The following is a 16,032-nucleotide window of genomic DNA, read 5'->3' as shown; positions in this document are numbered from 1 at the left end:
GGGCGACGGCACGACGGCGCATGCGCGCGCGTCAGCTGTCGAATGTTCGAGAAGCGGTGCGGACGGCGCACTACAAGGCGCGAGTATAAGATGCTCCGCATCTAAAAAAAGATATTTGCCTATTACTGTGCTCTAATCCTTCAACCAACACCACCTAGACTATTCACAAGGCCCGTTCATACCCCTCTCTCCAGACAGCATACGTCACGCTAGCTGTCCGATGTTATGACCGGCACAGCAAGGGGGTGGCTTGCAAGGGATGCTCATCGGCGTAACGGTCAAACGCTGTCCGCGTCCTGCAGGAACGCGGGAGGCGTCTGTGTGCGCCGCTGGAAATACACATCAGCGTCGCTTTCTCTCTGGACTTCGCTGGCCCGCTCGTCTCGAGTGCGCTCTGGGCCCTTGTGATGGAAAGGCGCGTTGACGCTCTCGTTGCAATGTGCTTCTCTTGCAAATATGTAAATTAAACGCATCTTCTACTTGTTCGTGAGATGCGTCGCAAGAGTCGTCCTTCGCCGGATTCTGGGTGGCAGCCTCAACCCCTCCCCGGGCATATCACCGACTGTCCAGTGGCCGAGGACGCGTCGCTCAGGTGGTGGTGTTGGTCACCCTGCGCACTTTTTTACCCCGAACGGCGGACAAACCACGACAGGTTTGCCTTTCATCGCTACCTGCTTCGCTGGTTAGACTGCGTTAGGCTTGGTGCTGCACCGCACTGCTCTGAGTCTTCGTCCGTTCCCACGTGTCCTATTTTATTGGTGTTGTATTTGTGAGTATGTGATTACACATCGATCAGTGCGACATGGGACGTTGTTATGTTCCCGGGTGCCGCGGAAATTATGAAAGTAGTCCCAAAGTGCGTGTTTTCGCATTCCCCAAGGATGAAGGTCGGAAGAAGTCTTGGATAAAAGCCATTCCGCGAAAGGATCTCACACCAAGTATACACTCCAAGGTGAGAAACTGCTGAAGTTTGTTGTCTTACCGGCTCTATCGCATTACTGGCGTTCGGGCTCTGTTACTGTTGAACGGAGCCAGTATCGTGAGTGGTGATGGTAGTTTTGTCGCGCTTCAGGTAGGGCAGTGCGGTAAAATAGAACAAAAATACTCAGGCTCGTGTCAAAGTTCCCATTAGCCCGTTTCGTATGAAAGTAATGAAGTCACTGTTATGCTTGGCGCAGGTCTGCGAACTCCACTTCCTCGAGGCTGACTTCATCACAAAGCTGTCACATTTCGACGCAGCGTCGGGACGGACATTGACAGTCGACAGCGAGCGGGTGCGCCTAGTGTCAGATGATATACCATCGGTGTTTCCGAACTGTCCGTCCTACCTGAGCACGAATCGCAATCGTAGAGAATCTCCTGTCTCGAAACGAGCTCGAATGGAAGACGAGGCCTTGAGAAAAGCGATTAAGGACTTTATATGCGCAAAAAAAGCGAAGAGTAGAGAAATGCTGCGTCCTCTTTCGAACACTTAAGAGGCAAGCTTTCTGCTGTATGCAGTAATGATTTATGGACCATCAAGGCCAACGATCGTTGTGTGATGTTTCTTCGCATCGAAGATAATCATTCACCGCACGTGAGGTTTTCCGTCACTCTGCTTGCTGATCTCTCACTTGCAGTCTCAGCAGGTATGATCAAGCTGGTTTCATTACCTTGCGGAGGCGCAGTTTCAGACGCAGTGCGCGACATCCGGACGTTGTCCTCAATGCTCCAGCAGCTGGAAAACCACATGACTGAGACGCCTGAAGTGGCAAGTCCGTCGAAAACAGCGTCAGTGTTGCAGCATATCGGCTCCTTATTGAATGAACTGTCCCAAGACAGTGACACGACCGAAGAACACAGTGCTTTGTTTCGTTTGCTAAATGAGCAAATAGCTCTCGCACTCGCTGCCCCCATTCGTCGCTACAGTGCTGGAACATTAGTGTTTTCTAGCATCCTGCACTCCATATCTCCGCACGCCTATAACTTTGCCATATCAGCGTCGACGTTGACTTTACCCCATCCTTCAACCCTGCGCCGCGTTTGTTCTAAGTATGAAGGCGATCCACTGAAGGAGCAAAACGAAGCGAACTTCCTCTCCTACATTCGAGAAAGAGTGAAGTGCATGCAGCCGCACGAAAAGACGGTGACGCTAATGGTTGATAAAATTCATATCAAGCCATACTTCGATTATAAAGGGGGCAGCATTGTTGGATCTGCAGCCAATTCTCAAGAGGCAGCCACAACCGCTCATGTTTTCATGCTTCAGTCGCTCTTGTCATCAAACAAAGATGTGCTTCACATTCTTCCTGTTGCTAAAATGACCGCCGAAACTCTGCATGAGTTCTGCAAGAAAGTAATTTTAGAAGTGCAATCTATGGGCCTCAGGGTCATTGCGTTAATTACCGACAACAATTCCCTCGACCGGCAAATGATGTCGTTTTTCTCAGAGAAACAGGAAGCAAGCATTCTATATCCTCATCCAGCCGACAACAATCGGCCTCTGTTTTATGTCGTAGACCCTGTGCACACACTGAAATGCATCAGGAACAACTGGATGAATAAAAAAAAAACGAAGGAATATGCTTTTATTTTCCTGAAGTGAGCCTGTCAGGAATATTGCCCTACGGGCTGCCCAGAATGAAAGCAGCATCATTTGAAGCCGTACGGCAGCTGTATGCACTGAAGCAGACATCGCTTCTCAAGCTTGGCTACAAGCTAAATTCCAAGGCAATCAATCCAACACCTATGGAGAGACAAAATGTAAAGTTGGTGTTAAATGTCACTAATCCGTTTGTATCAAATGCACTTGAGACGCATGGCGATACCCTTGAAACCACATGTGCCAGTTCAACAGCTCTCTTCATAAACATCATATCGACGTGGTAGAAAATCGTCAACGTGAAGACCCCTTCGAAAGGTCGCCGACTGAACGACACCCTTCAAAATCCAGTGAATTCTACGGTGGATCAACAGCTGGTTTTCTTTAGTGGCATGGTAGACAGGCTGGGTGCTTGGAGCAGCGTCAACATGAGCCGTGGCTGCTTGACAAGGGAAACACATTCTGCGTTGTGACTCACTTGCTACTTCCTTGTTGAACTGTCGCGGTGCTGTTTAGAAGAACTGAAATTCAAGTATGTCTTGCTGGGAAAAGTTCAAACTGACACTCTTGAAGGTCGCTTCGGTCGCTACCGTCAGCTTGCTGGTGCACAATATCATGTTTCCGTGAGGCAGCTTCTGGAGTCTAAAAAGAAAATTCGTCTGCAAAAGCTGCTGATGCTTCCGCAGCCAGACATCAGCAGCGAAAGTGACACAGAAGTATCACAACATAACTTCTCTGTTCACATCTCAAATGATGAAATTTCCAACCCAAAGCATGACATGAAGGTCGTTGCTTATATCACTGGATATTGTGCTCATTCAGCTCTGAAGAAGCTGTCATGCGCATTTTGCAGCAGCGTGCTCGTCCTGGAGAGCAGTAACATAGATGTGGAAGGTAACACAATGATTGACAACTTGTCAATAGGAAGCTTAAAGTTTCCGCAGTCATGTACTGTGCACATGGTGCTGGTGACAACGCTTGTTGTCGAAAAGCTCACCAAGGGAGAAAATGCAAAGGCGCTCCTCGCGTCGAACAACCAACGTGGCATTGTAAGCTCCATTACCACATCACTGCTAGGAGATGTTGAGCTAGAGACTTGTGAAAATGGCCATACCACTGAGACTATCGTGCGGCATGTAGTGCGTGTTGCAACAATTGTCGCTCTGAGCAACTTTTGTAGACTTCGAAATGACACCATCTAAAGCACCACACAAAAAAAGGCAGCTGACAGAAAAATAAAAACTTTGAACAAGAAACGAGGTAGGATGGTTTTAGCCTTTCGTCCTAATAAAACCACTTCTACAAATGCATTTCTGACTATTACAGTTTGATCACTAAAGTGTAAAGGCAGGCGTGAACAAATGCAGACCGCGCAGGAACAAAAAAAGAACAAAAAAAAGAAACACCGGCTTTCAATAAGTGCCCACAGCAGATATAACGAGAACGAGTGGCGACGACGGCCGGGGTGCAGGTGGGCAACTAGCGTGACGTCACGCTCTCCCTGGAGGGGCCTTGTCAGTAGTCTAGGTGGTGTTGCTTCAACTCCGGCATTGGAGTCCTAAACGCCGAAGGAGGATAGCAAAAGACGCTCCTAACTAGAAATAAAGGAAAGGAGAAAGAAATTGCGGCGAGGGGAGGAATAAGGAGGCTTTCTGAAACTGACCTAACAGTTAGCTTAAAGAAAACAACCTTAATATTGTATAGTAACTATTTTTACAACAGCTCAAGAATTCTACAGCATTCTGTTGGAAAAATATATTCAGAAGCTTTAGCAAAGGAGCATTGCGAATAATTTTAACCTACGAGCATAATACCAAAGTTATGCAAGCTGAGGGAAGCTCGTATACAACAGCCTCACGATGTTTTAACAGTAGGTGTAAATAAAACTGTGAATACAGTATAAAAGGTGGCACTTTGTCAAGACTTTGAAATTACACTGATGTGTAAATATTGAAAAAAAATCACAGCATATCCACAGAGTGAATGATGATGATGGGCAACCAAAGCTACGGAGGGTTTTACTTGTAAACCATAAACAGTCTGCCTGTCCGTCTGTCCGGCTGTCTGTCTGTCCGGCTGTCCGTCCATCCGTCCATCCGACCGTTCATCTAGTGAACACTCCAAGTACCGCCATCTAGTTCTATACCATCTCACGTCTTATCATCATATACAAGTGCCGTCATCTAGTGAACACTACAAGAACCAAACTAGAGAGGGCTACCAACTACTACATACGTCGAGGACGTACAGACCATTGCCTTAAGGAGCTTCGCCCCTGAAAAATCCCAGCATATCCATGAAGTGAATGACGATGAGTGGGCGAAGCCTCAGGGGATCATTCAGGTGACCGCGTATCACCCGTACATTGTCTATTCAAACACGCAAAGGGGTGACAACACGTGTGTACAGAATATACAATGTTGTTTCATTCGTCATCGTAAGGGTCCACACTGCGAGGGCCTTTCGCGGATGAGCGTGCTGTCACGATTGTTTTTCTCCATGGCAGAAAGAGAAAGTATAGTCCGGAACGCGTTTGTTCTTCATCGCCTTGTCTCGACATTAAGAAGCTTCGCCCTAATAAAGAGAGAAAGAAAGAAGAAGAAAAGCTGTGCGATGAATTCACCGCCTACAGCAACTACTTTTTCCTTTGGCGCAAGAGTGCCAGCTGTTTGTGGCAATATCTCGAAAATTTGGAGGACGCTCGAGGTTCTCCTTCAGGAGTATACTCTATAGAACATAATAGCACACTGGGGAACCGTGCAGGAGTATACTCTGTAGAAGGTAATAGCACAATGGGGCACCATGCAGGACTATACTATATAGAACGTAATAGCACAGTTGGGCACCATGCAGGAGTATACTCTATAGAACGTAATAGCACAATGGGGCACCGTGGGCATCGCCTTCTCATTCGGTACTCCAGCTTTCGTTCTCGGTGCATGCCTCAACCATGCCGTGAGTAAATGAACGACTGTGTACGTTGTATCGGCCATTTCTAACCATTGGCGATTGTATACAGCAAATCTAATCGTCAAGTGCCCATTATGCCTCAACTGCTCGAATTCCGAATCAGCGAAGGACGAACTGATAGTCGGTTAGGCAACACGTGTACAGGTTGCAGTGCTTTGTTGTTGGCGGCCCTTCTAAACACTTACTCGTTGCGTAATTCAGATGTTTTGCCACCTGGCACGATTCTTCGCTTCTGTCCCACAATATCACGTGCGTTAAGGAGACTCCTTCAGCTGCATAACTTTCTTTTACTGTTTTAAATCTTTTTCTAACAATAGCTTGTTTATAAGGTAGAGCATGTGTTTGCCACAGATGCGTCCTCAGTTGAATACTCATTTGGGCTGAAGTTTGTATCTATTTTATTTGCGCCGGTCGTGGGATTTCGTTCATGCACAAGAGTATGGTTTTTCGCTTACAACCAACGACGTGGACCTGAATTCCCGCGAAAAAGAAGCTCTTGAACGCTATCGTGCTAAAATATATTTTTATGAAACTAACACCAAAAATATAAGAAAAAAAGAAGAAATGTGGGAAGAAATGAAAAAAAAAAAAGATATTTACAAGAGAAGCGAATAGAAAAAAAACAGCCATCAGTCACTTAGTAAAGTGACGGCACAGCCCAGTCCACTGTGGCCTTCCTGTGTCTCAATGTTCTTCACTTCCTCGAGGACGTCCAGTCGTCCTCCATGGTTGTGGTTCGCATCTCCATTAATTGATACGTAGGGTTTAACGTCCCAAAACCACCATATGATTACGAGAGACGCCGTAGTAGAGGCCTTCGGAAATTTCGACCACCTGGGGTTATTTAACGTGCACCCAAATCTCAGCTCACGGGCCTACAACACTTCCGCCTCCATCGTAAATGCAGCCGCCGAAGCCGGGATTCGATCCCGTAACTTGCGGGTCTGCAACCGAGTACTTTAGCCACTAGACCACTGTGGTGGGGCGTGTTTGAATCCCCAGTCCTCGTCGTCGTACAGTGATGGCATGTTCTTCAACTTGACGAACTCGTTATGGTAGTGATCTTTACGGAGGCTCAAGGATCTTCGGTGCTTTTCAGAAAATGATGGAACCACGTGAATGAAACACATTGACCTAACCAGCTGGGTTTCTGCGGTCCTTTACTCCAGTTCGACAAATTTTTCATGTGTTGATTATCTTGGGGTTCTGAAAAAAAAAAAGGTGGTGTGTGAAATCATCCAAAAACAAGGTGCATGAAATATTTGCTTGCTGCTTTCATATAGTTACTTTTTCTGTGGTGTTAAACATGTGATGTTTTCTGGAAACTGAAATCATCGTTAATTACAGCAATTAGTGTTTTAGATGTCAAGCTGGCTACTCAAATGTTGAGTATAGAAAAAAGAAGTCCTTCGTGCCAATAGCTAATTACCATTCACTAAACGTGACAATTCCAGCACAAGGTGTCGAGCCTATTAAGATATCGCACGTATGCATCAACCCAACTGTGTTAAATCTTATGCATCTACCGTAACACTGTTCGTTTAGTTAAGGATACAAAACACAAAGCTTACCAACCCAAAACAGTGGCACTCACCATAATATTCTCTATATATTCAACGAAAATAACTGCTGGTGAGTAACGAAGAGCGCCAGAAAGGCGAAAAAAGCTAGGAAAGAAAATATTGCATCCATTTCTTGTATTTTAAGAATCTGGTATAATGACTAATTGATCATGTTATAGGAAAACGTATGACTGTGCATGTGTCCGCTTCGAAGTATCCTATCATGGCTACTGGAAGTAATGCTGCTAATTGCCCACTACAACACAATAATTTCTTTTGCAAATCATCGAAGAGACCACTAGGCGTTCGCAAGGCAACGCGCAAGTCTCCTAAGCTCTCAGTTTTATTGTAAATTCGCTGACTGAAATGATTGACTACGTCTGAGCCCTTTGTAACTCGTGGGTCTTTAGAACACTCCTTCGTTGCGAAACTCACATTTTTCGACATCTTGCGTAATTCGCCGCGTCAGCCATACACCATGAATGTCTTATGAAGACTCTTATGTCGGTTCATGGCATTCATATTGCTGTTTTTATCCTAAGTAGATTCAACAAAACACATTTATTAAAACGAAGGAATAACATAATTCTGTGGTGGGACATTTGCTTTACATGCATATAACCTCTCTTGAATTCTAACTTCTGCCCAAAACTTTGGCATTTTATTTGTATATTCTTCCATTTCTTCGGTCACGGACAAGATAATTTTTCACTAATATCGAACGACGCCGCCAACGATGCCGACGTTGGTATCTCCTAAACGAGTTTTGTAACGGTAATTTAAAGAACTTCTTGAATTGTCCGAACTTTGTAGTTGGGAATGCCCGGGGCTACTTGGTGTGGTTTCAGCATAAAACTTTAGCATTAAAGTGTCGACATCTGACAATAAATTTATTCTGCCATATTTATATATTTCAAAAAAGCGCAAACGTAATCTACGCATCGATGCCGTATACACTGAAACACATTAATATCCTATACATTTAATCGTTTCAAATATCATAGTAAAACAGTATATAGAGTGAGGTAATGGGTCATTGACACTATATTCTAATGCCAGAAATAACAGCGAGAGCTGTGACAAGGAAGAGCCTTCGCTATGTGTTCAACACAATTTTAACATTGTGAGAAAACACAACCACCGCGAAGAAACTGGCTTTCTTTCGGCGAGTCTCTTCATTCGCATTCAGGTGGCTTGCAATCAGTCCACGAAAGACTTGAGTTCGCAACTTCTGTGGAAGGGACCGTAGTAAATGATGCTATCGCTGATGTGTTCGTCGTTGCCGCTGCCGAGCACCGCTCCTCTGCGTTCCTGATGACCACCATTTTAGGGTACATCTGAAGTCTGTATTGTGGAGAGGTTAGGAAAGCACATGAATTAGCCATTCAACTTACTCAAAAATAAAAAAAAAACAGGGTGTGCAAACACCGACACCAGATAAGAGTCAAGGCACCACAAACGCCATTCGGAAGAAACGCGTCGTAGATGTACCGTAAACTTCTAGTGTATCTCACAGAATAAAGGAAGAGGGAAGTACTACATAGGACGTTAGTGCTATTCTTACGGCTTTCAATAAGCTAGGTGAAGGCCGTCCTGTAGTGCAGAGAAATAATGAGCGAATAAAAGGAAAGAATTGGCCCCATATTTATTTCGTAAAATTCACCAAAAAATACACTGATTGCCGCACTAGTGTGGTGTGCAAGGTTTCTTTGCGCTGTGGTCGCTTCTACGTACGACAGGCCGTTACATTAACCAGAGATTATTGGAGAATAAGAGAGTGTAAATGCCCACCAAAATTAAATGAATGCGCAATTTTGTACCGACAGAGAAGTCACGAAACATGCCGGATGATTGAAGCATGACATATCGATAATGGTGGTAGCACCTACGTGAGCCCACGGTCGATTAACTTGCAAGATGATGAAATCAAATGCCTCAACGGTTACCTTTCATGTAGACCCCCAGGTGCACCAGATTGATAGGTTGGCCTATTGCATGGGCATGCGTAGATAAGTTTTTGTGCCTTCTTTTCTTTCCACCTTTGAGTGAATCTTCAGTTGTTAGTCGGTGTTTTTGGCGTCGTGGCTTCTTTCTCCTTTCCGCGTTTTCACAACCTGCCTTTCAGTATGTATACTTACTAACTAGTGGAGCTGACTACATTTTCATGATTATTGACACAAACGTTGGATGGATAGATAGATAGATAGATAGATAGATAGATAGATAGATAGATAGATAGATAGATAGATAGATAGATAGATAGATAGATTTTAAAACTTAAAACTTGAAACTCCAATATCGACGAGGAGAGGAAGGAAAACGCAAAGATAGAACAAGGCGCTAACTTGTAACAAATTTTTTTGCGTGTACGCTTTATCCCACTTGATCCAAGGTCACCGAATGTCAGTAAGTATTAAAAACGTATTGAGTAAGATAGGGCTACCTGACGCAAGGCAACATGTCGGCCCCAAAATAGAAATATAGAGGTTTCCAAAAATATAATATTGGTTTCCATGTAAGTGCTTCCCAGACAACTCGAAAATTTACACTGTAGGTATGAACATTACTGAATTATGTAATTGGTCTGGTAACCAACCAGATTGCGCGCTATCTATTTTCTAATATACTTAGAGCATTCAAAGTGGTCTACAGTGTTTGATGCCCTCGTCATTGAAAGTCTATGTGTTGCAGCCATAGATTAAAGAAAGCTCCCGTTGCACTAACAGTGTTAATTTGCTTTAAATACAAATACATAAAAAATTAACGCATATTGAGTTAAGATTTTGGAGGCAATATAGTAGAGGCCCGTCTATTGTGCGATGTTAGTGCACGCAAAAGACACCAGATGGTGTAGAACACTCCAGAATCCTCTACCACAGCGTCTCTCGTAATCATATGGGGCTTTTGAGACCTAAACCCTCACACATTATTATGAATAAATAAATATATTCATGCAGTTTATATGGTTTAATAAATGCTGGAACTCGAGTAATGATTGTTCATTAGAAGCGCCAAATTGCCGCTGACCTGTCTGACTGCGGAAGAGGCGCAGTGAAGTTCACGCCGTAGGTGACGACCTGGGTGTGTACGGGGTCGCCTGATTCCAGCCGGCTGCCGGCACGGTGCCTGACCGCGACCACGTTGGCACGAGCGTGGAACGCAAGCGCGACGAACACGAAGAAGGCGATCACGATGCTCGTTGAGGACACGACGGCGGCCACGATGGCCCAGTGGGCTTCGGACACGCACTCGTCGCCATCGTCGAAGTCTCCGCGTTCCAGGTGCTGCCAGCGGCGACGAAATACCTGGCCCGCGTTCTTCGGGGTGGGAGAATCGAGCAGCGGCGTTATGTGAGGCGAAGGGGACGCCGAGAGATCGTCCAAAGAGACGGAACGCCTCTGCGTAATGAGTCGAACAAACAATAAAGGTTACTCTCTAATAGGAACTTAGTGGTAGTCTATTTACCGGATCGTAATAATTAGGGAATAGTAAAGAAGAGAGAAAAAATGAAGGGGAGTGGACAGAGTGGACGCAATGCCACAACGCGTTGAGAAATAAATGTTCCGGTGGAAATGTCTTTGAGCTGGGAGAATTCAGAAAAGCTTTTAATGCACGAAGAAATTTGTTACTATTGTAACTCAACATCAACACTTGCAAGCATTGTTTTAGAAAGGTGGAAATTGAAGTGCGCGATCACTTTGACAATTTATGAGTCTTTGAGTTTTGAGGGGTGGTTACGTGCTGTCGTCTTTTTTTTAGTTTTTCAGTGGTAAGCTCTGGCTACGATTTTCGATTAGTATTGGTGGGGGATTGTAGTACGAACGACGCAACGCAGCCTAATTCCTTTCTCCGCCTAAGGCAATTATGTTTCTAGCCCATCCAAGTCCTCCGGAGACCATTTTTACCTGTACTATCAGATGGAACAGGGCCTCTGCCTAATTTTCACCTGTTCTGTGCCATGTTGGATGGCTAAAATATGGGAGGCTTCTAGCCACCCTACCAAAGTGATTGACAGCGCAGCTGTTTCTGGTTGCTATTCTCACGTCTGACTGTCAGAGGAGCCTCAACCAATCGTGTGCCGCTCTCTCTCAACCTCTTAATGACGTTTCGTTCCGTTCTGTCAGTGAACGTTTACAATAGAACACTCCAAATATGGAAAAATAGCGTATTTTTCTCTCCAAAACTCTCGTAGACCACAAACGTTGATATAACGATCTCCGTGATGGCACATTCCCGAAACGTTCCGGCGCTTATTCAATGGAGATTCCACATCGCATATGCCTTCTCCACACTTTTGGTTAAAAGTTTCACCTTCATGCCATTCTGTTTCTACAATACCCTGTTTCCTTCGCTTAGGCGCAGAACCATTTTTCATTTTAGGGTGCATATGATGCCACAACTCTTTTACATAAGCGCCAACTTTAAGATTGTCTCCGGCATTGAGCCCTCGGAGCAGATATTGGAGGCCCCGACAAAAACTGAACACGTCTCACATAACCATGTTACGACAGGTGATTGGTCAAGTTTCAAAGTGAGCAGTGGTGCGGGGAGTAGAGAATTACAGCGTCAGTGCAGCAGTCGTGACAACGCCGCATGAAACAAGTACGTACACAAGGTAAAATGTTGCTTACGTTTGAAAATATTTCAAAAAAATGCTTACGTGTGCCTTATGGATCTCCGGCCATACACTGAATCGCTTCCCATCTCTTCGGCTTGCTACATCGTATGTTCTCTTTGAAGCCTGCAAGAAATATCAGTGAGCATGAATAAAGGAGAGCTGAACAAACAGTAGACTATACGTTCGGTTCAAACCTGTATGTAGAAGAACGTGTGAGGTCGCATATCGTAAAGGTAAATGTTTGAAGCATGGAGGTGTAAAGAATAAAAAAAAACGAGACAGCGCGATTGTGAGATATTAAAGAGTCGCAACGCAACCACAAACGAAGATTTGCCAGCTACATACAATTCGGCCTTCAGGTCTATCTTTAATCAATGGCTCTATTTGCATATTAATTTTTAGTTTTTGCCAGTATTGCATACAAGGAAAGAAAATTGAGGCTGTTGACAGCGCTCTGAGACCATGGGCCATTTAGTACATTATTTTATCGTGCTACCGGGGCCCTTTACGATAAAGCTAAATCCTGCTATTCCACACTTGGAGTCTTGGAAGGCAGCAGCGCTTCTACGTTTGTTGTTACTCCCAATATTCCCGGCTGGTAAAAAAAAAAATTCCTACTTACGTTGCGCCCGGACGAAAAGCTTCTCAGCGTAATCGCGGTCATATTGACGAGAAATTTAGGCTGATGTCGATGATAAGTGACTTCAAGCGTTCCCCGCGTCAAGAAGGGGGATTAGTAGCAGAAACCAATGAATATGTATAATCAAGAATATTGTAAAGAACGTCACAAAAATAGGTTAATAATGAAACAAATATAAACGACATCCCGAAACGGTTATTAAACCATTCTTTCGTGATCTAGGTGAAATTTCTGCAATATTCTATTGCAGCGACACATTACAAGAAAAATTTCAAGTATACCTAAGCTTCGCCTTCAAGTGTAGAATGCGACTGCGCAATCGAACCCCGGGCACAATTCTAGCGATGCATGTCTCAAGAAAAAGCACGTTTGTGCACGTAACATCGGTCGTTTCAAACTATCTTAGAACGTCTGCCGAATGCACAGTTGCTAACGGCCCTCTCTTTTCCTCTTTCTGTTCAGCTGATTCGCGAATGACCCACTACTCATCCGTGAAGTGTGATGCGCACATCAGTAACTGAAAAATTGTATTGTGTTTATTGGAATGTACCCTCACTGGCGCTCCTGCCTGTGCCATATATCAACGCTACACAAAGCACACTGTAATGCATGAGCCGCTTCAAACCACCCACCAGTTGCTGAATTTGCATGTTTTGATGCCCGGTGTTATTCTAAAATTCTGCGACGTAACATAGCATGCACTAACGATACTTGTTCCGCTATATGAGATGCATTATAGTGTTTTTTTCCAAAACATATTTGAGCAATGACAATACTGTCAATCAGTCTTGCTCTCCAGAGACTACGCAGATGAATAAGAAAGATTAGGCTATACAGTAATGTCTCATGCTTTCTCACATCTAGATACCTAATGTTTACAAGATTTATTCCATTTTTTTTCAGTTTTCGCTGCAGAACGTACCAAAAGACACTGCATCATTGCGGTCAATAAAATAGTGACCAATATAGTGCTAGGCTTTCGGCACAATCTACAAGTTACGTCCTAGGGAAAAAAATCATTCTTTAGGCTTTTGCCATGTCTTCACAGGAAGAATATCTGACATACCAAACATCCCTAATCTACAAAAGGCATCTTCAAGAAATGTAAGACCGAAACATGAACGATATATAAACGTTCTAGGTAGGCTTCACTCTGGTTTCTTTTTTTTTTGTGTTCAAGTATGCTTCATTACTAATTTTTCAATTGTCACTCTAAGTGCAACCTATTTTTTTGATATAATGACAAATAATCGCATGACCAAAGGTAGACAACCTGCTTGAAAACCAGCCACCCTAGATTCGATATTCTTCAGCCTAAAATTTCAATAATTTATTTTATTTGCTTTTCTTTTATAACCGACGACGCTGACAGGAATTCCAGAATTTATGTGAAACAAACTCTTTGACGCTGTCTCATTAAAAGTGCTTTAAAATCAAGGAAATTTTTTCACGTTTCTCTAGCGACTAAATAAACTACAGTCTAAGTGCCAAATTTCCCAACCTTCTGAACTATGTGCAGTGTACTTTAATTAAACGGAAGTGCTCTAGAAAAAGCATGTTGAGTAAATATTAAGACTATAATAACGGAAGGAGTCATACATGAATCATGGCTTTTGTTTGATTGCAAAAGCTTGAAGGCATTAGGCATGTTAATCGGTGTGCCGAAGACTTCAGTGATACGAAGAGCAAAACTTTATGAAATATATAGAAAAATGTGTCACCTACGCAAGCAAAACGTATAAGGGCACATAGAGTGACAAACTGAGTTCCGACTAATGTCGCCACCTAAGATAGCGCTAACATGTCGTTTAAATTAAATAACGGGAGCCGTCACACTATCACGCGCATTACTCAACGTCCGCTACTTCAATGCAGCAATGTCGTGCACTGTTGATCAGCTCTCATCTGGTCCCCACGTCTGCAGCCGAAAGCGTCCGCGAAGGCCTGGACATGACGCAACGGCAAGTTGACCCTCATTTTAGGCGGCGGTCGTTTTCGTTGAAAGAATTGTCGCCGCTCGAAGTCCTCGTAGTCCCCCTCGCAGTGGTCCAAGGCGTAATACATGAAGAACAGCTGCGTCGAAGTGAAATCGGGCAAGGTGACAAAGCGATACCGAGGCTTCCAGATGCGGCGCACATTCTTCAGTTCACGGAAAGCGTGCCAAGCTAGCTCAATGGCAAGCGTCTGCCCGAGTAACCATCGACGCAACCACCAAGCTCGATGATCTAGCAGACCATATTGCGTTGATGGGACTGCTGTCTCCCGTTCCGAAAGTGCTCTCCAGTCTTTTTCGAGACAGCGCTCAACGACCTCGAAAAGGCGCTTCGATTCATGGCCCAAGTCCAGCGCAGCTTCGCTATGGTACTTAGAGCTTGGATATAGGAGATGCACCATGATTGCATAATACCGGATTGCTACACGGGAGAGGTGAAAAGCAAAGACGCTGCTGTTGGCAGGTACCGAGTTGTTAAGTAGACCTTGTGGAACGCGAACCCGTCGTAGACTCGTGTCGAAGTAAGGCCACGTTTTCATAGGAGACAGAGGACGCCAGCCAGGACCGGAGTGAACTTCAGTGATAGTACGCCGTCTCCGCATTTTCCTAAATAGGTCGAGAATATCTGTCAGCTTGTTACCAACTTTCAGGCCTACTGGTAGGCACTCCGCGTTTTTCCTAACTTGATCGATGGAAAAAGGTGAATCCACGCGTATCCTCTGCAACCGGAAGGCCAGTGCGAAGAGTGCCCGCTCGTCAAGCCATGGGACCCGTGGCAATGCCCGAAGGAAAGTGAAATCAAGATCGGCGAACCATCTTTGCTGCCACAGAGCGACGCCATTCTGTATCAGTGGCAGTGCCGCAGCCTTCACTAAGCAGAAAGGTAAGATTCCCTCCATAGATCGAAGGCAGAGGCCGTTGATGTCTGGAACTTTTGAGCGGCCGGTAACCTCCAAATAAGAAAGCTGCCGCAGAGCATGCAGGGAGCTTGGCATAAACGCAGCCAAGTGAACTAACGCACGAAATCCCAGGTGATTGAGAAAGGCATTCACTGCATAGCTCCGCAATTCCTCTGGAAGCTTTTTGAAATACCTGGCAGAAAGGAGCTGAACGTACATGGTGCCATTACAAGTTAACAATTCTGTTGTATTTGAACTGTACTCTAGAGCAGTGCTCAGCATACTAAAAATATCATGGTCAAGCTCACAATAATTCAATATAGTCGAATTCTCACTGTTTTCTACCAAGTGCTCAACCACGTCAAATATAGCCATTAATTCTTCTGCGAGGTGCTCTATGAGGGCAGGGTCATTGATATTAAATGAACGCAGAGCCTCCGTGACAGCACGATCGACAAGAGCAGGCGCGGTGTCACTAAATGACTGGAGTGTCTTTGGAGGCTTCAGAGTTGGGATACCTTTCATTGAATTTGAAGGACCGACGGCCACGTATATATCTGCAACCACAGGTAAGCCCACGTCGCGTAAGAGTTCGCCAGCAAAAACCCAAGCATCTTCGCGATGGCGATCTTCATTACTGCGAACCGGCCATTCTCGAATTCGCCAATGCTTGAAAACTTCACGCATTTCATGAACAGACCCAGATGAGGCGCTATTTCTGCAGACTCGTATAAACTTTATCGCAGGTTTGACAGCTACCACATTATTC

The 16,032-nt window shown here is 44.7% G+C and overlaps 1 protein-coding gene across 1 annotated transcript; it reads right to left on the bottom strand.

Annotated features, from left to right (window-relative positions):
* Window positions 1-7,960: 7,960 nt before the first annotated feature.
* LOC142813838 (uncharacterized) lies at window positions 7,961-12,434 on the bottom strand. Its single transcript, XM_075891795.1, has 4 exons — window positions 12,354-12,434; window positions 11,774-11,854; window positions 10,141-10,511; window positions 7,961-8,457 (listed from the first exon to the last, which is right to left on the bottom strand). The coding sequence occupies exons 1-4, from the start codon at window positions 12,393-12,395 to the stop codon at window positions 8,289-8,291; spliced, it is 663 nt and encodes a 220-aa protein (XP_075747910.1). The 5' UTR covers window positions 12,396-12,434; the 3' UTR covers window positions 7,961-8,288.
* Between the last annotated feature and the right edge of the window lie 3,598 nt (window positions 12,435-16,032).

This window comes from Rhipicephalus microplus, chromosome 4 (genome assembly GCF_043290135.1).
Source record: "Rhipicephalus microplus isolate Deutch F79 chromosome 4, USDA_Rmic, whole genome shotgun sequence".
Classification (NCBI taxonomy): Eukaryota; Metazoa; Arthropoda; class Arachnida; order Ixodida; family Ixodidae; genus Rhipicephalus; species Rhipicephalus microplus.
This window is presented reverse-complemented; position numbering and strand designations above follow the sequence as displayed.

What these genes read in the sequence shown, in the direction of transcription:
- LOC142813838 (XM_075891795.1), bottom strand. Translation starts at nt 12,395, where the DNA reads ATGACCGCGATTACGCTGAGAAGCTTTTCGTCCGGGCGCAAC. An exon ending in CGGAGATCCATAAGGCACAC is followed by an intron (nt 10,512 to 11,773) that starts GTAAGCATTTTT and finishes CTCATTACGCAG; the next exon opens with AGGCGTTCCGTCTCTTTGGA. An exon ending in CCTCTTCCGCAGTCAGACAG is followed by an intron (nt 8,458 to 10,140) that starts GTCAGCGGCAAT and finishes TCCACAATACAG; the next exon opens with ACTTCAGATGTACCCTAAAA.